Source organism: Sorex araneus, chromosome 3 (genome assembly GCF_027595985.1).
Source record: "Sorex araneus isolate mSorAra2 chromosome 3, mSorAra2.pri, whole genome shotgun sequence".
NCBI lineage: Eukaryota > Metazoa > Chordata > Mammalia > Eulipotyphla > Soricidae > Sorex > Sorex araneus.
The window spans coordinates 76,568,758-76,596,757 of NC_073304.1; the positions used below are offsets into that span (position 1 = coordinate 76,568,758).

At 42.5% G+C, this 28,000-nt stretch overlaps 2 protein-coding genes across 6 annotated transcripts; both read right to left on the bottom strand.

Annotated features, from left to right (window-relative positions):
- Positions 1–525: 525 nt before the first annotated feature.
- On the bottom strand, positions 526–27,987 carry RNASE4 (ribonuclease A family member 4). Of its 3 annotated transcripts, none has more exons than XM_055130794.1 (2): positions 27,855–27,987; positions 526–1,724 (listed from the first exon to the last, which is right to left on the bottom strand). In XM_055130794.1, exon 2 carries the CDS (start codon positions 1,705–1,707, stop codon positions 1,264–1,266), a length of 444 nt encoding a protein of 147 aa, XP_054986769.1. In that variant the 5' UTR covers positions 1,708–1,724; positions 27,855–27,987; the 3' UTR covers positions 526–1,263. The 3 variants fall into 3 exon arrangements, with proteins under 3 accessions (XP_054986769.1, XP_054986770.1, XP_054986771.1); XM_055130795.1 differs by having other exon boundaries at positions 27,831–27,962; XM_055130796.1 differs by lacking the exon at positions 27,855–27,987 and adding an exon at positions 19,016–19,120.
- Positions 10,729–27,994, bottom strand: ANG (angiogenin). 3 transcript variants are annotated; one of them, XM_055130797.1, is made up of 2 exons: positions 27,855–27,994; positions 10,729–11,353 (listed from the first exon to the last, which is right to left on the bottom strand). In XM_055130797.1, exon 2 carries the CDS (start codon positions 11,296–11,298, stop codon positions 10,858–10,860), a length of 441 nt encoding a protein of 146 aa, XP_054986772.1. In that variant the 5' UTR covers positions 11,299–11,353; positions 27,855–27,994; the 3' UTR covers positions 10,729–10,857. The 3 variants fall into 3 exon arrangements, with proteins under 3 accessions (XP_054986772.1, XP_054986773.1, XP_004609570.2); XM_055130798.1 differs by having other exon boundaries at positions 27,831–27,907; XM_004609513.2 differs by lacking the exon at positions 27,855–27,994 and adding an exon at positions 19,016–19,126.
- Positions 27,995–28,000: the final 6 nt, after the last annotated feature.

A 28,000-nucleotide genomic window follows, 5' to 3' on the forward strand; every position in this document is an offset into this window, starting at 1 on the left:
TTTTGATTTTTTTGGTTGAGTACTCATTGTTTGATCTTCCAATAATTGCTTTCCAGCCAGCAGCACAGACCAAGAAGTTGTTGGGTTGCTTAACTCACAAACATAGATTTTTTTCTGTATGACTTCACAGAACAGGCAAGGTCAGTCTTATTCTAATGCCAAGTTCATGTGACAGTTATAAATTTTCTTTCAGCCTATCAGTTCACGGAAAAAGATTTCCATATGAAGTTTCAGCTTCTCATCAATAGACATAGAAGAATTCAACATTATAAGGGAAAATTAAATAATTCACAGTGCTGGAGCGATAGCACAGTGGGTAGGCCATCTGCCTTAAACGCGGCTGACCTGGCTTCAATTCCCAGCATCCCATATGGTCCCCCAAGCACCACCAGGAGTAATTCCTGAGTGCATGAGCCAGGAGTAACCCCAGTGCCTTTCTGGGTGTGACCCAAAAAGCAAAAAAAAAAAAAAAAAAAATTAAATAATTCACACACAAAAACCACAGCACTTTTTTTGGAATACCTTCAGTTAAGCCATTTATTATAAAGAAAAGAAGAAAATTGTTTGATCAGGAAGAGTGAATAAGACAATGATCTAGTGCATTTTTTAATGTTCTGACTTACTACAGTGAGTCAAACATTGGATAAGACAGAAAGAAAATTCCTTGTATTATTTCTTAATCTTATTAGACCCAAACATAGCAAGGCTGCCCAATTACACAGAGAGAGCTCTCATTTTGCCAATATACATAGTTTCAAGACTTTGATACTTCCCCAACAACTGATTTATGGGAATAACAAAAAGCAGAACTTCAAAACCCTCTTTACAATGACATGTAATAAGCCCTGGTCTTAGAAGTCAATTATTCTCTTTTTTCCAGTAATTTTATGTTTCTCAGCAAATACCTTAACTTCCTTCCCTAGATGGAGCAGCATCACCAGTGTCAGAGTGCTGTGGTATTAAAATGAGATGATTTGGATGAAAGCACATCTGAATGGTTAAAATGCTATATAAATGCATATAATGATTAAAACCCGGAGAACAGTACCTAAGAGAACTAGGTTGACTCTATTACAAAAGAAAGCTTATTGCAGAAAAGCTCAGGCTCATTACTGAGGCTCATTTAACATAATGGATTATACAGAGAAAATTAACAAGAAATAAGCAGAGAGCAGAAAGACTGTTCAAATGCACTACTCATTGCTTGTCAGAGAGCAAGTTAAAGGTCACTGCTGGATATATATAATCCCCCCAGGAAGGTATCTATCCATCAAAGTGCACAGGCACCTTTGGGTTACCTTCACAGGCAATGACAACACGCCTAGTTCTGCCCATTGCCCGATATCTGCAGTTGGGGGCTCTGGATACCCCTGATTCCCTACAGTCTGTGACCTTTACTATACCCTCATGGCAGTTCATATTGCCATTTTTACACTGAATATTGGGGGTGTAGCAGATACTGCGTGTGGTCCAGATGTTTTCATGAATGAAGGTGTTGACAGGCTTGCACCGATTCCAAGTCATTCTCCGTCTTTGCATCATCACGTTGCAGTATCCATCAGTGCCGCCTGCCCCGTCAGGATCCATGTGCTGCCGCAGGAACCGTTGGTACATTAAATCCTGGCCATAGGAGGGTTTTATCAACCCCAAGCCCAGTAGGGTTAAGACCAAGAGCAGAAGCAGTGAATGGGTCCTATGGAGAGCCATCACTTCCTTGTAGATGCCTAGAGAGAAAACAAGGGACAGGAAAAAAAAAGGTGAGAATTAGACACTGGCCTGGCAGCCAAAAGCCTCCACACTCCACACGCCTCATCTGGAAATTAATCTGTTGAAAAGAACTCAGGTGTGAGGGTTTTGTGACTGAAATCTCCAGGTTTTCATGGGTTGGGGGATGGGCTACCATCCCCCACTTCCAGAAGCCTTGGAAGTCACACCCATGAACCACCTCTGGTGCCAAGTAAGCTCATTCACTGGCCATGATCCAGAGACTCATAAATAAACATCAAAAAAAATAAAAAAACAAGTTGCAGAGATGCTTCCAGATCCTGCATCGGGCTGAGTTGTTCAGGGCACCCCAGGGTGGGGTGGGGGGGAGTGGGAGTTCTGGGGCGGTTCGGTTAAGCATAGCACCCACCCAAACAGAACCCAGGCAGCCAAACACCTCCACACTCCACAATCACCACCATTCTCACAGCCAGACTCCACTGCTTGGGACAAGTCTCATCTAGAAATTAATCTATTGAAAATCTAAGGTATGCAGGTTTTGTAACTGAAATCTCTAGCTTTCACGAGGTCAGGAATGGGTTACCTCCACTAATCCTCCTGTGCTTCTGGAAGCCCTGGCAGTCATGCTCACTCCCCAAAGTCACCATCCAATTAAAACTTTAATTCCAGCTGTTTCATCCTATTAAAAATTCCAGACTTAATGGAGCGATATCTCAAACTCTACAACACTGATAAACCGTGACTAGCACAGCACACTAGATGAGATATAAAGTATAAGGCAACGAATTTCAATTAACAAAATATCAACACACAAAGCTTAACCTGTAACAACATGTTAGTAATCTCTTATACAAGGTTTTAATGGCTCCACAGTGAGATACAAAAATCTTCATTAACTTTCTTATAAGGAAACATTTTTGGCCATTTTTAGCAAAATGCGACCTCCACTATCCAACCGCCGCCACACTCCATGCCACTTTTCACACACTCAGGCCAAGCCTCACATGTGAGTGAACATATTCCTGGACACATCATAAGACACTCCCTACCCATTATCCATAATTACCACACCATATTTGATGGGGTTCAGACAGTAAGCAACAAATCACTGTATCACTGTCACCGTCATCTCATTGTTCATTGATTTACTCAAGCGGGCACCACTAACATCTCCATTCATCCCAGCTCTGAGATTTCAGCAGCCTCTCCTTACTCATTTTCCCCAATGATTGTTCTTTTCAGGATCAGGGGAATGAGACCTTTTATTGTTACTATGTTTGGCATATTGAATATGCCACGGGGTGCTTGCCAGGCTCTTCCGTGTGGGTGGGATACTCTCAGTAGTTTGCCGGGCTCCCGAGAGGCATACATACATATATATGTATATATATTTTTATATTTATATATATTTATTTATATACACATTTCCCTTTATGATGATGTGTCCATGAATATGTTCACTCATGCATAAGGCTCGGCCCCAGTGTGTGGAAAGTGGCCTGGAGCATGGTTCGGGGGAGTAGTGGAGGTCGGCTGCCCGGGCTGGGTCCCTTGGGGCAGGGAGGGCTCTCACCCGCCCCTCTATGGGTTCGGAGTTCAGTGGCATGGTTATGGGAGTCTCATTTTATGCTCCCTTCCAGGAGAAGCAGCTGTGAGTTCTGGAGTGTGGCTGATGAGTTCTGGAGGATGGCTTTCTCTCTCTCTCTCTCTCTCTCTCTCTCTCTCTCTCTCTCTCTCTCTCTCTCACATCTCTCTCTTAAAAGATATATGCTGAATAATAAGAATGATGAATAGAACTGACAATGATGCCAGAAATTTATAGAATTAGCTGAAATTGAAACAAATAAAACATCAACTGTGTATGTTCTATATGAAGTCATATCCACAGCAATCAAAAGACATACAACTTTCTTTGTGTGTGTGGGGGGGGGGCAGAGAATGACAATTCACTAAAGCAAATAACCAAGAGTTTACTTATGCAGGGGACAGGAGAGAGTACAGTGGGTTGTGTGTCTGAATTGCATGTAGCCAAACTGGGCTTGATCCCTGGCACCCGATACAGTTTCCTGAGCACTTCGAGGGTAATTCCTGACAGCACAGCTAGGAGTAACTCCTGGGTATTATCAGTGTGGCCCAAAAACAAAACAAAACAAAAAATGAGTTTGCTTATGCACTTATTACAAAGCAGAATCATTTGTTAACAACAGTGTGGCAGAACCAGGGGAGAAATGATATAAGACGAAGTGGAAAAGAGGGCAAAGGTGGGTTTCTACATGCAAGGGGAAGTCACGGGAGCATTTTAATCATGGGTAAGGCCTAACATCAAGGTTTTAAAAAAAGCTATTGTGAGCACTGCATAAGATGCACTGCAGAAGGGAACAGCTGTGTGTTAGAGAGACCTGATAAAATAAAAAATAAGATAAAGTGGCAACTTATCTTAGAGTCAGGTAGAGCAGAGATGGCAAGAATTGTATCGTTTTCTTTCTTTCATTCTTTCTAAGAGATAAAAGTGCTGTGATTATACAAGAAAAAAAGAACTGGAGGTGAACTCTATAGGTTGGATTTGGGTGGCTAGGAGAGCATCTGAAGCACAAAAACTACGGTGACTCAAAGCAAGTGGTGAGGATGAAACCAGGAAAGCATTTGCTCACTTCATATTCTACTCAGTCCTCACCTGCTAACATGCACGTGATGAATCGCAGATGCCACTGAGGGGTCACAGAACAATTACTGCCTCTTCCAAAGAGAGTATATTACAACTCAGACTTACCTGAAAAAAGCCCATGAGCTAAAAGTTGGACGTGAGTGCATTAGAAAGCCCCCTTTCCTGCAGTGTCAAGGATAGAACCTAGATTCTCATACATGCAAGGTAAGTGCTACATTGCTAAACCACATGCACAGTCCTACTTGTGGGGGCTACAAGGTGTCATGGACTGAACTAGGGTTAGCCATAGGCAAGGCGTGCACCATAGCCCATCTCTCTAGCTCCTTAAAAAAAAGAACAACCTCTTGGGTATGTTTTCCTGCTTAGGAGGCTAGTAAAGTTCCTAAGTACTTAACACTCAGTAGTATGCTATTTGGCAACAAATCATAGAAGGAAATATATATATATGCCTCTCAGAGAGCCCAGCAAGCTACCGAGAGCATTCTACCCACAAGGCAGAGCCTGACAAGCTACCTGTGGTGTATTTGATATGCCAAAAACAGTAACAATAACGGGGTCTCATTCCCCTGACCCTAGAAGAGCCTCCAAAATGGCAGCGTTGGGAAAGACGAGTAATGAGAGGCTGCTAAATCTCAGGTCTGGGATGAATGGAGACGTTACTGGAGCCTGCTTGAGTAAATCAATGAACAATGGGTTGACAGTGATATGGTGATTTATAACAAGCAATATAAAATAAATTATTGAGGACCTGTTATAGGGGTAGACTTGAGGGGTGGTTGGGAAAATTGGAAATAATGGTGGTGGGGACATACTATGGTTGTGGGATTGGTATTGGAATAGTAAATGTAACAAATCATCATGAACTTTACTTTAAAAATAAAATACATAAATTAAAAAAGAAAAAGAGAAAAGGAGTTAGACACTGGAAAGAGGTGCTGGGAATGACAAGCTGACATTTCTTCTGCTCTACAGAATTGTCATTTTTGTCCCTTCATCTTGTGATGAAGAGGTGTATTTACATCCAGCAGTGCTCAGGATCTACTCCTGACTTTCTGCTCAAGGGGATCATTCATAGTACTGGGATTGAATCCAAGTTAGCTAAATTCATGGTAAACACCTTAACCTCTGTACTATCTCTCTAGCCTCATTTTCCCTTTAAACAAATTCTATCTCCCATTTTTGTCTCACCACTCTTTTTTTTTTTTTAATTTTTTATTGTGGAAAGTTACAAAGTTACAAAGTTTTCAGGTTTAAATCTCAGTTATACAATGCTCGAATACCCATCCCTTCACTAGTGCTCATATTCCACCACCAAGAATCCCAGTATAGCTCCACCCCGCCCCCTCACACCCCAAACCCCCCCACGCCCCTAGCCCCCCCACTCACCACTCTTACTTCCCAAAGAATGAAGGGTTTGCAAACATAATCTCAGATGGAACCCTCATCCACTGCTGGTGGGAATGTCAACTGGTTCAACCTTTTTGGTTTTTTGTTTGTTTTTAACCACACCTGACTGTGCTCTAAGCTTACTCCTGGTTCTGCACTCAGGGATCAGTCCTGCAGGGCTTTGAGGACCATGTGTGTGCTTGGGGTGGAACCTAGGTCAACTACATGCAAGGCAAGTCCCTGACCCGATGTACTAACTCTACTGCCCCATGGGTCAACCTTTTTAGAAAATAATATGCACTCTCGTCAAATAACTAAGAGTTGGGCTTCCATAGAACTAAGAAATGATCAATTCATCACTTCTGGGGATCAACCCCAAAATCCCAAAAACTCTAATCAGAGAAGAGTTGTGTTCCTATATTCATTGTAACCCTATATATGATAGTCAAAATCTGGAAGCAATCCAAGTGTCCAAGAACAGATACCTGGATGAAGAAACCACAGTATAGTATATATAGTGGAATACTACTCAGCTATAAGAAATGACAAAAATCATGTGATTTGCTGCTACATCAATGGAACTGGAGAGTATCCTGCTAAATGAAGTCAGCCAGAAAAGGGACAGTACAGAATGATCGATCATTCATATGTGGGATATAAAAAAGCATAGCTGGGGGATAACAAAAGGCCAAAAGCAGCAGAATCTAAGAACTTCTCTATAAAACCCTGGCTGTGAGATGGGAGAAGGAAAGGGCATGAGTGGGCAGAAGATGGGGGTGTTGTATCAGGGAGTGAGGGGAATGAGGAGGGACCTGGGATAAAGGGTACAATAAAAGTGACAGTATTGTAAATTTGTAAATCACAATCACTAAGATAAAAATAAAATTTTTATTTACCCTCCTCCCTCCCCGCTGCCCTGAAAAATAATAAAAAGCCTGTCTCCTTTACAGAGATGTTGCTGCTATCAATCCAGTGGTGCAGGACGGAAACCGGGTGGCATTCAACCGATATATATGGCTTTTATGGTAAGGCTAAAAGAAGGTAAAATGACATATCTAAATGAAACTTAGCACTTATCTAAATTTTGAGATAATTCTATAGTTGTGGGGGCTTTGGGGAGTACTTGGTTCCCTGGAAACTGATTCCCAAACATTTGGAGAGACTCGTGGTATATTAAAGAAAATTGAGGAGCTGGGGAGACAGTACAGTGGGTACTTGCCTTGCATGCGGCTGATCCAGGTTAGAGTCCTCACACCGTTTATGGTTTTCCAAGCCCTACCAGGAGTGACCCTGAGTGCAGAGTCAGGAGTAAGTCCTGAACATAGCCAGGTGTGGTCCAAAATCAAAAAATTTGATAAGCTGTTTTTTATTCCTTATATCTGAGAACTGAGGAAGGTAGAAAAAAAGAGAACAGAATAACATCTGGATTTAGCTTTTTCTTTTTAATGATATTAAATCTAATGGTATTAATATTAAGTCCTTTTGCAAAATCTGTAAAGACAAGCCAAAATAAAGACAAAATGGTGCTGGAGCAATAGCACAGCGGGTAGGACATTTGCCTTGCACGTGGCTGACCCAGATTCAATTCCCAGCATCCTATTTGGTCCCCCAAGCACCGCCCCCAGCATTCTATTTGGTCCCCCAAGCACCGCCAGGAGTAATTCCTGAGTGCATGAGCCAGGAGTAACCCCTGTGCATCCTCAGTTGTGACCCAAAAAGAAAAAAAAGAAGACAAAATGAAGCCAAAAGTATCCAGGCATACTACTGTGAAGATTTAAATAGTAACGAATGAAAGAAATGAAAGGCCTAATGATCCAATTAAATGAAATTTATATGATTGAAGAGGTGTTCCAGGAGTCTAGAATTGACTGGCAAGAAAAAGCTTAAAAAACAATGAAGAAAAATTCAAAAAGCACAATCTCCACAAAGGAGGACTTGGACTGTGTCCCTTTTTTTCTTGTTTTTATGCACAACCTGAAACTAAGCCCTGGTGATATTGCACACCTTTCCTTGGTGCTCTGTCTTGACAATGGTTGTTGGTTGCTATCTACTTTCTTTAGTTGCAGGATCACTGTGTCAATATTTCTCAGCAGTCAGAAATAAGCATAGGGTTTATAGAGTTGTTCATTTTTTAAGGAGCCCCTAGGGAAACATCAAAGAAAACATTGCCACTCGGTTTCAGGTCATTGTCTGAAACTTTAGGCTATTCAGATCATTTTGTACGATGAAGAAAGGAATCCAGGTTAAACTAATCTGTACTGGCCCTCCGACAAGATTTTTTTTTTTTTTTTTTTTTTTTTTTTGCTTTTTGGGTCACACCTGGCGATGCACAGGGGTTAGTCCTGGCTCTGCACTCAGGAATTACCCCTGGCCATGCTCAGGGGACCATGTGGGATGCTGGGATTTGAACCCGGGTCGGCCGCGTACAAGGCAAACGCCCTACCCGCTGTGCTATCTCTCCAGCCCCCCTCCGACAAGATTTAAGCGCAGCGGCCACATGGTGTGGCCTTTCCCCTGCTGCACAAGCATGATCCCAGAGGCCAACTAAACTACTTTGGACACCAGCAGCTCGCAGAAATGCCTCTAGACTGAACTGAGCCACTGCCCCATGCGGCTCGAGGGGGGAAGGGTTTCTCTCTCTCAGCTTTTCCATCTTATGAGCACCACAAAAGGGAAGTAAAAGCTTGCAGTGATGCAATTTCAGGCAGAATTTTCCCTGGACTTTATACAGAAATCTAAAACCGTGCAGCTTCATATCTCTTAATTTGTCAGCAATGTGAAATGGTTCCTTTTTAGCAGGTCTGACTTTGGAGGAAAATCCAAACAATAATAGTGTTTTTTTTTGTTGAAATATTGAAGGTAATCAAAGTAAAGTGAAATCTATCAGCTACACAGGTAGGGGGTGGGGGTGGGAGGGTTGGGAGGGAGTTATACGGGGGCTCTTGGTGGTGGAAAATGTGTACTGGTGATGGGATGGGTGTTGAGCATTGTATAACAGAGACTTAGACTGAAAGCTCTGTAACTTTCCACATGGTGATTCAATTAAAAAAAAAAGAAAAAAAAAGAAAAAATATCTGTACTCTTTGCACACCCTCTCTTGTTTCTCTCATCCCACTACCCAAATATTCAATGTATCCAAGAGTTGCTTCTCTAGCAAGAGTTTAAAGAGGAAGAGGGTGTGGAAGAGGGTAGGGTTACTCACCTACTCTAACTAGCCTAATGCTGCCATCTAACCATCCTTCTTGGTACTGACAAGAATTCACGGGTTGAAACCTAACTCTTCTCAAGTTTTAACATCATCATCATCATCATCATACCGTTGGTCGTCGATTTTCTCGAGCGGTCTCAGTAACATCTCCATTCGTCCTAGTCCTGAGATTTTAGCAGCCTCTCTTTACTCGTCCTTCCCAATGGTGCCGCATTGGAGGCTCTTTCAGGATCAGGGGAATAAGACCCATCATTGTTACTGCTTTTGGCATATGAATACACCACGGAAAGCCTGCCAGGTTCTCCCATGCAGACAGGAAACTCTCAGTAGCTTGCCAGGTTCTCTGAGAGGGAGAACTAGACTGCTAGGAATATCTCCCAGAGAAGCAAAAAAGTATAGTCGAAAGGTACAAATTGTATAGATGTACCAATTACAGATGTAATTGGTAATTACATCTGTAATTGGTACATCTATACAATGGAATACTATGCAGCTGTTAGAAAAAAATGAAGTTGTGAACTTTGCATATAAGTGGATGAACATGGAAAGTATCATGCTAAGTGAAATGAGTCAGAAAGAGAGAGACATAGAAAGATTGCACTCATCTGTGGAATATAAAATAACAGAGTAGGAGACTAACACTCAAGAATAGTAGAAATAAGTGCCAGATGGCTGACTCCATGACTTGGAAGCTGGCCTCATATTCTGGGTAAAAGGCAGCTCAGATAGAGAAGGGAACACCAAGTAAAATGTGGTTGGAGGCCATGCGGGGGAAGGGTGATGCATTTTGAAAAGTAGACTAGAGACTTAACACGATAGCCACTCAACACCCTATTGCAAACCACAACACCCAGTTGGAGAGAGAGAGAGAACAAAAGGGAATACCCTGCCACAGAGGCAGGGTGGGATGGAGGGAGATGGCGATTGGGGGGTGGGAGGGATGCTGGGTTTATTGGTGGTGGATAATGGGCACTGGTGAAGGAATGGGTTCTTGAACATTGTATGAGGGAAACATGGGCATGAAAATTTATAAATCTGTAACTGTACCCTCACGATGATTCACTAATTAAAAAATAAAAAAAACTGGATATATTATCACCAAATAAATTAAATAAATCAGAAAAAAAAATGTCGCATGGCCACGAAGTGGCAGCGCACTTCCGGGAGCTTGGTTTTATAGTCTCTGGATGTTGGTCATTGATGAGATTACACAGTAAAATGGGCAGTCTCTGGGTGTGACCACCTAGCCACTGGAAAATGGGATATCTTGGTGGAAGAAGCCCATTCCCATGGAGATAGTAATGTTGGCTTAGTACTTAACAGCAAAAGCATTTTCCCCTGTGAAAAATTCTGCTTAGTGACCATGAGCTTTGGAGTTTTGCTAATTCTTTCTCTGTACAGTGAGTTTAGCACCTGCATTTTCACATAAGTTCACTTGCCTGGTGACTGACAAGAAAAAGGGCATTTCCATTTTATCCAAACTTTTTTTTTTCTTTTTGGGTCACACCTGGTGATGCACAGGGGTTACTCCTGGCTCTGCACTCAGGAGTTACCCCTGGCGGTGCTCAGGGGACCATATGGGATGCTGGGATTCGAACCGGGGTTGGCCGAGTGCAAGGCAAACGCCCTACCCGCTGTGCTATCGCTCCAGCCCCTTCATCCAAACTTTTCAGGAGGCAGTTGAGTAGAGAAAAATGGGGAGAGATCAAAGGCCAAGAATCTGTGAGAAGACTTTGATTCTTCAGAGATATTTTTATTGAGTAGGCACATGAAAAAACAGAAAGCAAAAGAGCCAGATAGACCCTTTGCTGGGTTCCCAGCAACAAAGTCTGCCACCTGGGGCGTGGTGGAAGATTGCAAGAGAAGGATCTGGTTATGGACGGATAAATGATTCATCAAAGTGGACAGGGAAGCCATTTTCACAGGCAACAACAATGTTTCGGAACCCTGTTGTGGCTCTGTAATGACAGGGAGGTCGGGAAGACCCCCCTATATGCTTGCAAGAGGTGATCTGGAAAGGAGACCTGCTTATTCTTAAAGTTCCTCCATAAGGACTTCCATTCTTATTGCCACAGATGTCCTTGATGCTTCTCTTTTTGCCATGAATAAAGGTGTTGGTGTCTTTGCAGGGTGTGGTCAGGCCTCGTATCTTCATCATGCTGTCACAGTATCTGTCATTCCGGCCACTTGGTTTGGCATCATAGTGCTGGATCAGGAAGCGTTTGTACCTGGAGTCATCCTGAGCCAGGGTCGGAGGGGTCAGCCCCAGCCCCAGCATGAAGACCAACAACAGAAGGCTCGGGCCCATCACCATCTCTTCCAACAAAAGGAGGTGTGGGAAGGGCACAGTATAACACTGCCGAGTTAGGCTAAAAGGACAGAAACATAGGAGAATGGAGGTGAGAGCTGTGAAGAAGAGGGACTTTTCAGGGAACTCTGGGCCCAGGGAAAGATTCATCAGAGGACTGCAGAAGATGAAATTCCAGACTAAAGTTAATCAGCCAGATAGCTGTGAGGGGAGCAGTTTCACCCCAAGAAATGATGGGATTGTTGTATACTATTAGAAAGAACAGAAAATGGAAAAATTTTATGCAATGTTTGCAAATGGACCTGGGGTCATCTCTTACAAAGAGCTGAAGTAGGAGGAATTCAAGCTTATTCTTAGTCAATATCAGAGAGTATTTTCTAGTTTCCTCTGCCTATACACAATAGCAAGGGATGCTGCCATATAGTTAAAAATAATAACAACAACAAAAAAACCTCCTTGGGCCTTTGCATCGAGTTTTACCTATAATTAGCTGTGAGTATCTGCCCGCACGCCAGAGCCTGGCAAGCTACCTGTGGCGTATTCCATATGCCAAAAACAGTAACAAGTCTCACAATGGAGACATTACTGGTGCCCGCTACAGCAAATCAATGAACAACAGGATGACAGTGCTACAGTGCTAGATGTGATTGCCTTTAATTACTTAGTTAATTATGTTCCCCGGGCTTACCAGTGGTGCTCTGAGGTCTCGAGGGCCACTCCTGACAATGCCTGGAAAACCATGTGGCACCAGGGCTACAGCCAAGGTCAACTACATCCAAGGCTTACATCTTAACTTCTAGTATCATCAGTACTCTGGCCCCTGCAATGATTTTTTTTAAATCTCCCTCAATTAAGAAGAAAATTAAAAGGAGGATTGTGATGGTCATCAGCTGTCAGTCTCAAATTGTAGAACTCACACATTCCAGAAGGGATTATCAGACTCATGTATATTCAGAATAGAAAGATGGAGATTCTTGATATAGCATGATTTTAACTAAATAACAGAGTATTTTTTTTTTGTTTGTTTTTTGCTTTTTGGGTCACACCCAGCAATGCACAGGGGTCATTCCTGGTTCATGCACTCAGGAATTATCCCTGGCAGTGCTCAGGGGACCATATGGGATGCCGGGGATTCGAACTCGGGTCGGCCGCGTGCAAGGCAAAAGCCCTACCCGCTGTGCTATTACTCCAGCCCCCAAAACAGAGTATTTTAAAATTGAACAAGTACAGATTACAGTAAACTAAAATTTAAATTCCTTAGGATCTTTTAAAATGCTACTTTGTAATGTTCTCAAATAAACTTTTATTAAAAAATAAATTCTATCCTTATACTTTATTTACTTTGGTTTTGAGGTCCCACCAGAGATGCTCAGGAATGACTCCTATTGTGTTTTGGGGATCATACAGGATGCTGGAAAGAGAACCCAGGCGGCCACATGCAAGGCAAACAGCCTACCTGCTAAACTATCTCTCTAGCCCAAATCCTTATACTTTAGATAGAAATTTTATGAAATTTTAGGATTTGATGGGATTAGGAGATAGTACAGCAGTTAGGAAAGATGCTTAGCATGGCCCTACCATTCCTGGCACCAAATGGTCCCCTGAGCATCTCTTAGCTCTAGAGACCCAGCAATGCTGAGATAGCCGTGGTAATCCCCAGCACTGCAGGGCTAAGCAGCATTGCATCCTTTTTTTTTTTTCTTTTTGGGTCACATTCGGCCATGCACAGGGGTTACTCCTGGCTCTGCACTCAGGAATTACCCCTGGTGGTGCTCAGGGGACCATATGGGATGCTGGGAATCAAACCCAGGTTGGACTCGTGCAAGGCAAATGCCCTACCTGTTGTGCATCCTTTGGTCTTTGCACTGAACCACTAGACACTAATAGGGTTTCCTGAACACTGCTTGAGAGAACCCCTAATTTTTTTATTTGAGAATTGAAAGACATTTAGTATTTAGAACCTGTGGTTCCTAGCTGTATGTTAAACATAAAAAAAAAGCAACGTTCAGAATCTTTAGAAACCACTGAGCCAAAGAAATAACTAAATAAGTTGGAGTATATGCTTTACATGCAGGAGTCCTGGATTCAATCCTTTGCATCACTGCCAGAGTGACTTTGAGCAGATAGCTGAGAGATGCCCTGCGCTCACACTGCCATGTGTCATCCTAAAATTAAAAATAAATGAAAAATGTTACAACCTCCCTATTATATCAAATATATATGAATGCTCCTATATCTAACATAAAATTACTCTTATCTGATTTTTATAATGTTTATTTTCAAACTGTCAATGAGTAGCTCAACTAATTTAAAATTGGCTATGATTTCTTTTTTTTATTTTTGTTTGTGAACCACACCCAACAGTGCTCAGGGCTCTCTCCTAGCTCTGCAATCAAGGATCACTCCTGGTGGTGCTTAGGGACCATATGGAGTATCAGGGATTGAACTGGGTCAGCTACATGAAAGGCAAATGCCCTCCCTGCTGTACTCTAATTTCTTGACTTATTGAGAAATTCTTTACAATGGAAGAAATGTTTGACATTCAAATTGGGTGCATGCTGTGCATATGTGAAGACTAGTTTGATCTCTGGTACCACATAGTTCTTGGAGTGAGTGAGAAATAGCTCCCAAGTAGTGTCCAAACCCAGGGAGAAAAAAGTAAACAGGAATCTAAGTTTAAAATGGACAGTAGCATATCCGAGGCACCTCGGAGCAGGGCAGGTGAGTCCTCCTCCCACCCAAACCGGCAGCCAAAATATTCCAGAATCCAATTGTCGCCAAGCTCACTGCCAATCTACAAAGGCTTGAACGAGTCTCATCCATGAATGAATCCTCTGAAAAATTCAGGTATGTGGGTTTTGTGACCGAGGACTCCAGGATCTCATGAAGTTAGGGATGGGTGACCTTCTCCTATCCCCCTGTCCTACGGGGAGCCTGGCAATCACACCCACAAACTGCTACATAAACTCATCAACTGGCAATGATCCAGATACTCACAGATAAATCTCAGAAGAGATCAACAAGCTGTAGATATGCCTCCAGACCCCAAAGTCACCATCCAGTTAAAAATTTAACTCCAGGGGCTGGATAGCACAGCGGGTAGGGTGTTTGCCTTGCACGCAGCCGACCCGGGTTCAATTCCCAGCATCCCAGATGGTCCCCTGAGCACCGCCAGGAGTAATTCCTGAATGCAGAGCCAGGAATAACCCCTGTGCATCGCCAAGTGTGACCCAAAAAGTAAAAAAAAAAAAAAAAAAATTAACTCCAGCTATATCAACTTATTTAAAATCTGAGAATTTCTGTATATGGCATAGTCTATAACACTGATGTACCAGGAGTAGCACACACATTGGATAAGATGTAAAATAGAAGGCAACCAAACTCAGCAACAACAAAATATTAGCACACAAGGCTAAACCTGTAACAATACGTTAGTAATCTCTTATACAAGGGCCCAATGGCTCCAGGGTGAGATACAACAATCTTCACACACTTTCTTCTAGCAAACCATTTTTGATCAGTTTTAGCAAATTATTCATAACAAGTAATACAAAATAAATTATTTAGGGCTTGCTATTAAGGCAGGCTTAGGGGGTGGTTGGGAAAATTCGAAGTAATGGTGGTGAGAAGGTATAATAGTGGTGTGATTGGTGTTGGAATATTAAATGTAACAAATCATCATGACCAACTTTATAAAATAGAATTTAATTTAATAAATAAATAAAGGGGATAGTAGCTTTTCATAGCTGCAACAGAATAGCCAACTGAGGGTACAAAGGTGCAAAGGGGGGGGAGCTCTGGGGCAGTGAAGGAGGGTTACTGACGCCTATGGTGGGGGTGGTGAAGTATCATTGCAAGTATATAGCAGTAATATGGACACTGTTGCAAGTCATCTAATCTCAATAAAATTTTAAAAGTATTGATTATTATTTTTTTTAATTTTGTGCTTTTAGCCTGGCAAGCTCCCTGTGGCATATTCATATGCCAAAACCAGAAACAATGATGGGTCTCATTCCCCTGACCCTGAAAGAGCCTCCAATGCGGCACCATTGGGAAGGACAAATGAAGAGAGGCTGCTAAAATACCAGGGCTAGGACGAATGGAGACGTTACTGAGACCGCTCGAGATATTCAACGATCAATGGGATGATGATGATGATGATGATGATGATGATGATGATGATGATGATGATTATAAGAAAGTCAATACACATTATTTTATATTAAATATTTTGCATCCCTTAAAGAGACCACTTCAGCACTAAGTCTGTAGTGTTGCTATATAACCTTGGGAGTAAAATCTTGAATCTAGAAGACAGGAGAATCTAGGGTTCTGATTGTTTATCTGAAGACTAAACAAGTCAGATCTCTCTCCTTGTCCTCTTTTTTTCTTTCTCTCTTCCTCTCTTTCTCTCTCTCTCTCTCTTTTTCTCTCTCTCTCATCATCTTTTGGCATTTATTTGGTCTGTTTCATAACAACTATAAATAAAATTTGTATAGTCCTAAAAAAAATTAAATTATTTTAGCACAAAAACATTCTTGTGGTCATTCCACAATACTGAAATAAACAGCAGCTGAAAAGTTTTCCATTATCAAATTGGGTGTATGCTGTGATTACACAACAGAATCAAGTAGAAAAAATTTTCTTGGGAGTTTAGCAAAAAAGTAGTACATATCGCAGAAGACAGGGCAGGTCTATCCCTAAAAGAATGGCATGCCTGTGTGGCTGCTGCTTCAACCAGGTGCTGGTCTGCAGAAACTTTTTCAAGCTTTCTAGTTAGATCAAGATTTTCAGTCTCCTGTGTGTCTTTTCTCTTTGTATTCTTTTGGAAGACCTTATTAAAGTTTTATATTTCTAATCAAGTAAGTCTTTTGCTCTGCAATGGCAAAAATTGTCCTCTACTGACAAAGGCAATCACAGAATTGCAGGTTCACAAATGCAAAAGGACCTTAGATCAATACCTCTGTGAGTTCAGACAGGAACTAGGGCGCAACCCGATCATGGGAACAAATAGCATTAGAACTTTGGTGGTGGACGTAGTGAAGTTTACACATATACAGAAATGTGAAATGATACTCCTTAATTTATAAAATATTGTAAACCAATGATAAATGAATGTGATTTTAATTTAACAGCTATAATTTGGAAGTAGAATTAGAGTTAGCAATACCCAGGAAGAGTCATTAGATGGCAGTGGTGGATAGGATTTTGCCAATGCCTTCCACACTATAGAGATTACAGAATCCTTGCAGGAGGTGTCGGAGTTGTACGGGTTGTGAGGACACCGCTACTCACAGATGGGCTGGTAGCCCTGTTTAGTGCCTCAGCCTGACACTATGCTTTAGATGTTAATATTTAGCTAGTCAAATAAAAGACTCTTCACTAGACCCAAATTTCAAAGTAAAAAAGTTCAAGATCTGCCCATAAGGATATCAAAAAATTATTAATTTACCTCTTGTCATTGCTATCATTCCTAAACCACTGTCCTTGTAGTTTTGGGGAAACAATTACCTATTGCATGTGTTTCCTATTGCTGTATAATCTATAGGAGGGCAAAATCCATGTTGTTCTCCTTGAATCAAGTAGATCTACTTTTTTCCTCCATGGGGGGCTTCCCATGTGCTCAGAGAAACTGGAGGCCAGCTGGTCACTGATTTAGTGCAAAGACTCAAGGATGCAGTGCTGCCCCAGTACTGACGTTCTTGGGGTTACCAGCATCATACCTTGTGGTGTTCAGGGACGTCCAGAGCAATGTCTGGCAACACATTGTAAGAGGAGTGCATGTAGTGCCAGAATGAACTGAGTTGGCCACATGCTGTGCATGCTAACTAACCCCTGCACTAACTCCGTAGCTGCTTAATTATTCTTAATGGCTGATTTAATTTTTTTCTAAAGTTCATTTATAAAATGAGAACACTGCTAACTCTCTAAATCTAAAATCCCATAGTTTTCCTTAAACACAAGAGATGTTATTCCTAGTTTCAGTAGTAAAAGTCCAGTGTCCATGAAATCAGGAAAGATTACATTTATATTAAGTAGTGGCACAAGGAACCAGTTTATATTAATTTGTGGCACAAGGCACCAGATGGGGAAAATGGGTTATTAGATTCTCTGCATTCTAATCTCACTAATATGCCTCATGTCTTAAGGTTTGGCATGTAACTAACACAAAAATCACCTCTAGTAAAGGCACTGACTGACACAACAAAGGAAATTTACATTCTAAAAAAGCCACTTGCTCTTTGCAGGTTGGAATCCTAAAGAGGTAAAGGAATTTCTTTGTGTCTGATTTGGAGAATTTTCACATTTGTTATGTAATTGCTCTCTCAGGTTTTCTCAAAGTCATTGTAATCTTGACTCTCTAAGATATATGGAAGCCAAGTCCTACCAAGTCTACATGACGATCACCTATATCAAACATCTGTCCACACACACGACTTTTGTACTCCTATAGTCAATTCTAAATTTTCCCGAAAGAAAGGGAAAGTGGAATTGAGAGATAACAAGTAAGAAACAGACTATTTGTAAGGCAGAAGTAACTTTACCTAAGCCAGGGATACAGAGCTTTTCACCTGGGAGTCAAAGTGATTCACACTTATATTCACTCACACTTAGTCACACACATCCAAACACTTAACTCAGTCAACTTTTTTTTGCCAGTAGAATTTGCTACAACCATCATTAGACAACTTTATTCATTATTTCAGATCAATTCTTTAGTCGCCACAAAATTTACATTCTCTTTCTCCCTCCACAAGTAACGCTGTGTTTTGTGTTCAAGAGATTCAAGTAACATTATGTACCACAAAGTTAACTTGATAGTTAATGAGTAATTATGGTTACAATCATCATAGATATAGCTTCACACTACTATATTTTTAGGACAATATTCCCTAAAGTGAAAATATAACATTCAATTTCAATGCATAGTTCTCCCTTTATGTCCTCTCCTTCTTCCCTCCAATCTGCCAGTCTACCTGCTTTTGATCTTGGGATCTGTTCTACTCTGCTTTCAAATAGTATTCAAAACCTAAAAAATGGTGGGAAAAGGCATAAAAAAATGGGAGGGGAGACCCAAACATTTCATGGAGCTTAGGGACCACTCCCAGTGATATTTAGGAGACCATGTAGTTCTGGGGTCCAGACAGATGCATGCTAGAAATGTACCCTAACTACTATTCTATCTCCCAGGCCCTATTTTCTGTTTCTTTTTTTATTAAACTACATGCAATTCCTCTACCTAAGGAGGTTATAGCTGTGCCTTCCAGCAAAAGATTTCCCCACAGGGCTGGAGCAATAGCACAGTGGGTAGGGCGTTTGCCCTGCATGCGGTCGACCGGGTTCAATTCCCAGCATCCTCTGAGCACTGCCAGGGGTGATTCCTGAGCACAGAGCCAGGAGTAACCCCTGTGCACTGCCAGGTGTGACCCAAAAAGAAAAAAAAAGATTTCCCCAGATATTTGGCAATTTTAATCACAATTTAGGATTCCCTCTAAACTACTTAATTGCAGTCATGAATTTCCCTTTATCCAAATATAAGCTATCCCTAAAGAAATCTGTTTTCATTTTAAATTTCAAAATCTGATTTGTCTTCTTAATTCATGAGTATATGGACCAAAAAGCTTTAAAGGTGGAAACAGCTTCATTGAAATGAATAGCTTGTTAGAAATAGCACATATATAGACAAACAGAATAACATAATACCCAGGAGAAAGAATCTTACTAAAATCTGGAAGTTCCCCTCCAACTGAAGATTGTTTCAAGCTCTTTGTTCCTGGAGATGGGTTCCAGCTGTATGAACCTGGAGCGTCCCTCACTCCCACCCAGGTTCAGATTATATAGTGATCAGATCAATGAGTTGAGGAGAATAGAGCTAAAGGTTCCCAATCAGAACAGAGACATGAAAGCAAAGGGCAATGCTCTTGGACAAATGAGAAGAGTCATTCACCTTTTCCCTGGGCATAAGTAAGTCAAATATTAATCCACCCACATGCATTAGAGATTTGCTCTGGGAGAGAAAGTTTTGTAAATATGGCCTTTTATCCCAAAGCTACCTTTCTCTGATGTCCATAGTTCATACTCTTCTCTTTGGGGACTAGGGTTTTAATGTTCATGGCAATAATCTGAATCTAAATGTTTCTGATCTTAGAGGCAAAAAATGTCTTAGAAAATTCTTACAAAGAGGTGGTCTCCGAGAAGAATGTTTTTATTCACCCATATCATTAATTTCAAGAAAGAATCCTACGAAGGTTATGCTGAAGCTTTCACAGAATCAAGAAAGCACCTCTCAAGGTTATGGGATAGCTATTAGTACTCTGACCTTGATATCAACCTCCCTGCTAATAATGCCCACAAAATAACTACTATTGCCTTCAGTGCTCAGGACTAGTTTCTTATGGATAAGCGATAGCACAGCAGGTAGGGCGTTTGCCTTGCACGCAGCTGACCCGGGTTCAACTCCTCCATCCCTCTCTCAGAGAGACTAGCAAGCTACCCGTGGTGTATTTGATACACCAAAAACAGTAACAAGAAGTCTCACAATGGAGATGTTTCTGGTGCCCGCTCCAGCAAATCTGAACAACAGGACGACAATGCTACAGAGATTAGCTTTCTTTATCTGTCCACAACTGCTTAACAGACTTCCAAAAGCCATCAACACTAATGTAGGATGTAGAACAGTGTTAATTTTCTGGGGGAGGGGGGAAATCCTTCCCCCAAAAATCTCTCTGTCCTGCACATGCTTCTGAATTTTTTTTGTCTGCCTATATTTGAGAAGGTATTAACTAAAGGTACATCGGGTAGGGCATTTACTTTGCACCCGGCTGAACCGGGTTTGATTCCTCCGTCCCTCGAGGAGAGCCCGGGAAGCTGCCGAGAATATCTTGCCTGCACGGCAGAGCCTCGCAAGCTCCTCATGGCGTATTCGATATACCAAAAACAGTAACAACAAGTCTCACAATGGAGACATTACTGGCTGCCCGCTCGAGCAATCAGTGAGCAACAGGATGACAGTGACAGTGATTAACTAAAGGCAGGCTGCCTGCTAGTAAAACAACTGTTCTTGAAATCATTATCATAATTTAATAATCAGTATTACCTTTCATTCTATGAAGTGCTCACATACATGATTACATTTAACTATCATCTGGATTGTGTGAAGTATTACATTAGCCAATTTTCTCTCCCTCCCTCCCTTCCTCTTCCTCCCTTTCTCTTTTCTTTCTTTCTTTCTTTTCTTTCTTTCTTTCTTTCTTCTTTCTTTCTTTCTTTGTTTCCTTCTCTTTCTTTCTCTTTCTCTTCTTTCTTTCCTTCCTCAACTATAAAATACCAACAAATGGTATTATCTTCAAATCCCTCAGTTCAAGGAACAACTCTATTCATCTTCCCAGATTCAGTTTAAGCAATCTTTCTTTGAAGTATGTGATGGCCCTTCTCCATCCCACCCAATCCCAGAAGGAGTAACCCAGTTCTTTGTGGACTCATTGTACCTAGTGCACAACCCTACAGGGTGAGACTTAGAACAGAGGTTCCAAGTTGGCAGTTCAAACTACATTAGCTTAAGATGTCTCCTGGCATGTCCCCAAAAGAAAGGCTTATTTGTGTAAGCATTAATGATGCCCTTGGGAAATAATTCAACGTAAGAGAAAAACATGATGAGTGGCTCCAAATTCTTTCTTAATCCCTCATTTTTCTTAATCCCTCAATTAAGTGATCCCTCAATTGCTTCTAGAAACATACCGTTTGATTCCATTTGGAGACACTGACTATGTGAACTCTGCAGGCTTCTTTTAAACCTTCAAACATGATTACAAACTTGGTTGGGTATCCATTTGGCTGCAGTTACCAAACAAGAAAAGCCTGATACCCAGGCAGAGAAGAAAGTCTTCCACGGCTTCCCAGGAAAATTCTCCCTCTCAGTTTTACCTTAACTGATAATTCCTGAAAGCTCACTGTTATATCTTCATTTTGAGCCACTGATCTCTGTTGCAACAAAAAAATTCCTAGGAGGGTTATCGCTTTGAATTGCAGCTGGTAATTTACACATCCCTGAGTCTGTGCTTTAGTGCCTATGTAAGAACTAATTTTAGTAATGGGAAGGGCCATAAGGTTTAAGAAGAAAGAAAAGTGGGCATCAGGGAGAACCTCAAAAAGTAAAAACTTGGGGCTGGAGCTATAGCACAGCGGGTAGGGCATTTGCCTTGCACTCGGTCGACCTGAGTTTGATTCCCAGCATCCCATATGGTCCCCTGAACACCACCAGGAGTAATTCCTGAGTGCAGAATCAGGAATAACCCGTGTGCATGGGCAAGTGTGACCCAAAAAGAAAATAAAAAGTAAAAACTTCATTGCTTTTCAGTTCTGCTGAGGCACAAGCCTACCTGAGCTTCACACTCCCCCCAGGTTCCCTTCCCTTTCCCTGCTTCCTCAACCCCAAATTCAGAACTTAAAGTGTCTTGGAAGAAAGAGGCATGTTCTGATCAATACTTTTGTTCTGGCAAATGCTGAAGTTTAAAGTCCTTTCAGAGCAAAGAAATGGGCCATGGGGCCCACGGTGTATTTTCCTTTTGTGGAAACACTATTCTAGATTTTAGAGTAGCATGGGATTAAATCAATTCATTTAATAAATATCAATTAAACATTTAAAAACAAAAAAACTAAGTTCTAAAAGTTATCCACTAGTTACTTTTTAGCTGCCAGAGCCATTGCTACATTCCTATTTACTCAGTCATCCCTAACAGCCAACTCCCAGTTTGATGACTTCCACATGGCCCTTCTCCGATAAACAGACAAGATGCTCTCCACTCCAGCATCTCTCTCTCTCTCTCTCTCTCTCTCTCTCTCTCTCTCTCTCTCTCTCTCTCTCTCTCTCTCTCTCTCTCTTTCTCTCTCACTCTCTCTCTCTCTGTCTCTCTGTCTGTCTGTCTGTCTCTCTCTCTCTCTCACACACACACACATACACACACACACACACACACACACACACACACACACAGAGGCACAGAGTCCTATGGCCTGGGGGAATTCAAGCACTCATCTGCATAGATCCTTAGACCTCTAAATTGGACATTATGCAGCAGTTTAAAGAGCAGCCCCAGTCTCTGAACAGTCCCTACGCTTTCTTCACCTCTGGGATTTCATCTGACAATGTTTAAGGATTTCATAATCTGTCCACAATTGACAAAACAAAAAACAGCTGGATGAAGGGAAATAACTGATTTCATCCTAGCTGGTCTTTTGTTTGTTTGTTTTCAGCTTGGCACAAAGAGGCTCTAATGAAACAAGAATGAGTGTGGCATTATTTACAATAGTCAAGACTTGAAATAAACTTTAGTGCCTATCAACAGATGAGTGCATAAAAAAGATATGGGAGGGGCCGGAGCGATAGCACAGCGGGTAGGGCATTTGCCTTGTACACGGCCAACCAGCATCCTATATGGTCCCCTGAGTACTGCCAGGAGTAATTCCTGAGTGCATGAATCAGGAGTAACCCCTGTGCACCGCAGGGTGTGATACAAAAAGAAGAAAAAAAAAATGAGGGATAAGAGGTCAAGACTGGGTGGCACAGCGGCAAGTACCATAGCTGGCGCAGGGACAACTCTCAGCGCTCTGAATAGCTGGTGGAGTCTAAAAATCACTGTGTGACTGAATGAATGTGGGTACCCCTTGGATATTTCGTCTGAGGGAATGAAACTGCTGGTTGCCCGTGTGGAGTGCTATTCTGGAGTGGGACTTGTGAGGATGGCAGTGGCACGGTTCCAGTTCTGCCAGCTGGTAGAACTCACAGTTCCTGGTGCTGTGGGTGGCAGCAGAATTTTAACATGTCTGAATAGGGCTCTTCAGGTCCAACTTGGCACTACCGCAGAGCGTGGCTCCCAGAGTTGAGGGAGCACCACAGGTTCCCATCATGGGGACCCAGCAATTCACCACTGGCAGGGCAGCCCAACCACCATTTCCTCCCCAGACCAGCCCGCTCTGTCCGCAGCAGATGGTAGCGAGAAATCTCCTGAAGCACCAACTCTTTGGAGACCCAGGATGGGGGAGTGCCCCGCTGGGCGGGTTTTGCAGGTCCTGGTCCCTGCGAGGGCTGCCGCTGTCATTGCCACTGGGGCCCAAGGGAAGGAGCACCATCAGCACATCAACCTGGACCTATAGGGTGAGTCCATCAGCAACCTGATAGTGCCTTCAGACTTCCTGATACCCCCAAATCATTGCTCTGCCTCTGGCCAGACTCCAAAAGCTCAGGACCGAATTTCCTGAGAAATTAAAAGGCCAAAAGTTAGGCATGTGGAAGCCACGCCCACAAATCACCTCCAGCTCAGCCATACAAGTTTATTTATCAGCCTTGCTTCAGAGACCCTTAAATAAATCTCAAAAAAGATCAAAAGCCACAATTAATCTGGGTCCCACATAAAACTGAACAAACCAGGGGAGGGGGGGAAAGGGGAGTTATACCAGAGATATTGGTGGTGGGGAATGTGCACTGGTGGAGGGATGGGTGTTTGATCATTGTGTGATTGTAACCCAAACATGAAAGCTTGTAGCTATCTCACAGTGATTCAATAAAATTAAAAAAAAAAAAGACTGAACAAACCGGGGTACATCAGAAAGGGGCATGTTAGTCCAGTGCCCGCTGAAAGAGCCCCCAGCAGCCACTTGCTGCCATAATGAAAATCACCAACATGCCCCCGGCTAGTCGCCACCGTCTTGGGATGAACCTCACCAAAATATTCATCTGCTAAAAATTCAGGTATGTGGGTTTTGTGACTGAAATCTCCAAGCTTTCTTGGAGTCGGGAGGAGCTACCTCTCCCCACCTCCCTGTATGTCCAGAAGCCCTGGCAGTCACGTCCACACCTCAAAGCTTCCACCCAGTTAAAAAAAAAGAACTCCAGCTGTACCTTGTCAATAAAAATACTGAGTGCCCTGAACAAAGATGATGACCTCTTAGTACCTGTATTGCAAACCATAATACAAAAAAGGAAGAAAAGAAAAAGAGAGAAAGAAGAAAGGTAGATGGGGTGGGGGTGTTGATAGGTGGATGGGGGGAGGGAAAATGGGACACTGATGCTGGTAAATGTACACTGGTGGAGGGATGGGTGTTGGAACATTGTATGGCCAAAACCCAATCATGAATAGTTTTGTGATGATCTATTCACAATGATTCAATTAAAACAAATAAAAAGAGGGATAAAATTGTACCCTTAAAAAACCCAGTATCAGGGTCAGAGAGATGATACAAGGGTTGAGGTGAAGGCTTTGTATGCAAATGACTACAAGGATCTGCCTAAGCAGCACCACTGGAGAGGATTGGACAATTCCAGGGCCCAAGCAGCACTGCATCCTTGGACCCTCACATTGAACTGCTGGTCCAATTGGTTGAGAATCATCAGAAGGGGCTCCTAGGCCTCCTGAACACTGCTCAGGATACTCGCCCCCAAAATTCTAGTCTCGTAAACCAATGTGATCTCAAATTTTCAAAAGACCAAATTAATGAACAGAAGTGGGAGGAAAGTGGTGGGCAAGGGGCTGGAGAGATAGCACAGCGGGTAGGGCGTTTGCCTTGCACGCAGCCGACCCGGGTTCAAATCCCAGCATCCCATATGGTCCCCTGAGCACGGCCAGGGGTAATTCCTGAGTGCAGAGCCAGGAGTAACCCCTGTGCATCGCCAGGTGTGACCCAAAAAGCAAAAAAAAAAAAAAGAAAGTGGTGGGCAAATCAGATAAAATGGCCAATGGTCAATTGTATATTGTAAAGGATAGAATTGTATTGTATTGTGGTAAAGTTAAAATAGTATATATATATTGTAGATATTATGAGCAGAAGTTACCTGGCTGTCTTCACAGGGGCCCCTCGGAGGGAGGCAGGTTGAGTTCCACCCCCAGCCCCGAGCAGAACCCCAGCAGTCGAACACCTCCAGAACCCAGCCACAGCCATGGTCAAGGCTCCTCTCCACATGCTCGGATGAACCTCACACATGAAGGAATCGGCAGAGTGTGCGGAACCTGGGGCTGAGATCTCCAAGTGTGCTCGGATCAGGACTGGACCTCCTCCACCCAGATCCCCCTTTCTCACACAACCAACCATACTTCACTCTCTGGCACCCCATATGATCCCCCAAGCCAACCAAGAGTGATCCCTGAGCACAAAGCCAAGAGTCAGTTCATCAGGTGTGCACCCAACCCCCCGAAAAAGAAAAATTTATTTTCTAAGTATCTCAATACAAAACACCACTGTTTCAAAATTCATTGTTAGGAATTATAGCTTATGATTAATGAACATTTTCTCTTTGTCAATAATTTTATTTTATCAAACTCAGGGCCTTGCTCACACATACAAGGTAAGTGTACTACCACTGTTACCTTCCCATCTGTTGGTAATTTTAAAGATGTGAAACAACTGTCAATTTGGAAAAAAATTAACGTATTTTGAAAATATTCACATTGCTTGAACTTGAAAGTCATTCCTCCTTTTTCTGAAATATTTTGCTATGTCTCACATTCAAGCCAAAATAATTTCCTTGAACACTGACACAGGATGCACAGGTTCTGCCTCTAACAACTATAGCACTGGTGTACTTTCTTCCTTTACATGGAGTATGAGTTTGCCCCTATACCTGAAATATTGTTCATCTCTAAGCAGGAAACTTATTTAGCAATTGAAGTAATGGTTAAAAGGGAATGAGCTCATTATAGGAAGCAGGGACACTACTGACTGAGGGGGAATGGGGACAAAGTACTGTTGACATGTCCATATTTCCAAACACAACAGTTAAATATTCCCTTTTCGACAAACTCTGAACTTTATACTCTTACTCTCTTTTCCATGTAATTCAAGGTGCTCTTCTGAGAGTTCTCAGAATTTGCTTTGCTCAAATAAAATAAAGATTATTTTGTTCAAATACAGATTAAACAAAACTCCTACAGGGGTATCTTCAACATGCTTTGGTCCACTTTCTTATCTGCCTGCCTGAATATATGAATCACACTGGCAAATGTTTTCAATATTAACTAGCAAACCTCTCGCTTTTGAATGTCCACTCTTTCAGCAAGGGCAAGTCATTTCTCTTTCTCGACAATGTTTTTTCTTGACTTTTCTGCCAAACTGCTGGAGAAACTTTTATATGAGCTATATCTCTAACATCCTGCCACCTCATGCAATTAGAATAAGAAATAACAGAAAGGAACCTCAGAAACCATCGGTCAATTTCTCATTTTACAAAGGAAGAAAAAGAAACAGAAAAAAAAAGTCTCCAAAATCATCTTGGTTTCCAGGGACACTTTCCATGTGAAAGGGAAGAAAGTAAGAAAAAAGGAAAGGAAGGAAGGAAGGAAGGAAGGAAGGAAGGAAGGAAGGAAGAATGAGAGAAAGGAGAGAAAGAACGAGAGAAAGGAGAGAAAGAAAGAGAAGAAAGAAAGAAAAAAAAGAAGGAAGGAAGGAAGGAAGGAAGGAAGGAAGGAAGGAAGGAAGGAAGGAAGGAAGGAAGGAAGGAAGGAAGGAAGGAAGGAAGGAAGGAAGGAAGGAAGGAAGGAAGGAAGGAAGGAAGAAGTAAGTTGGGGCTGGAGTGATAGCACAGCGGGTAGGGCACGCGGCTGACCCGGGTTCGATTCCCAGCATCCTATATGGTCCCTTGAGCCCCGCCAGGAGTAATTCCTGAATGCATAAGGCCATAAGGCAGGAGTAACCCCTGGGCAACCCCGGGTGTGACCCAAAAAAAAGGAAAAAAAAAAAAGAAAGGAGAGAGTAGAGGGAGAAAGAAACTGGGAATAAAGTGCCAAACAACTAAACTACTCTTTTGCATGAAATAGTAGCTGTGTGATTATGTAACCTTCAATAACAGGCTTCAAGATCCATCCGTCATTTAGGTTTCTACTGGTTACATTTATTACTTGCTTATAAGATTCTTAAAGACACTGAAGGAGAGCGTTGCCTCATTTGAGATTTCTTTAGTCTCTGGAGGGGTGTTGACACCGCCAAAAGGGTGTTTCGGGTGCTGTACTGTCCTTCCTAATTATAGGTGTTCTGCTTTAGTCCTGCGCTATTTGAGAAAACCAAGGATTTCAACTTTCCAGTAAGAGAAGAGGTTGTCTTCCATGTCTCCAAGAATTCCCCAAACCGGCCGGGGGTGGGTTAAGGGTGAGGAGACAGAGGTAGGTAACTAGAAAAGGGAAAGAATAGTCCGCAAATACGGGTTAAGGCCTGCTTCAAACATCTGGGGCTCACCCTGGGCAGCAGGCATATAATCCGTAGTTTTATGCGAATGCAGGCCTCCCGGCACCCCGTTCCATCCACAGGGTTTTGTGGAACCCTTGCGCCCAGGTCCCAGGCACTAGGCGTTCTCGCTCTCACCTCTGCCCAACTGCGAAAGTCAACATTCCAGTGTTCATTCCAGTGAACGTTCCTTAACTCTTACTAGTGTGATTCTCAGCTTCCCTGGCAAGTCCCAGTTCCCGCATCGGCCCTACGGTCTCAGCTAGGAAAGGACCCCCACCCCTGGCCCCCACCCCCTACCCCAGCCCAAACGCTCCTGATAAACCTACCAATAAGGAGGAGTGTTGACCAACCTTGGCTTCGGGACCAGGCTGCAGAAACAGGCTGGAGAGCGCTAAGAGTTGTTTCTCCCCCCGCTTCGCCTTTGTATAGTGGTGGGAAGTTGGGAGGAAAACAGATGTTCCTTTGAATCCTGCTTTGGCTGTGCGAGGGGCTGCGA

Bases quoted from the DNA above. Each gene is read 5' to 3' on its own strand.
- RNASE4 (XM_055130794.1), bottom strand. From the start codon at position 1,707: ATGGCTCTCCATAGGACCCATTCACTGCTTCTGCTCTTGGTCTTAACC.
- ANG (XM_055130797.1), bottom strand. From the start codon at position 11,298: ATGGTGATGGGCCCGAGCCTTCTGTTGTTGGTCTTCATGCTGGGGCTG.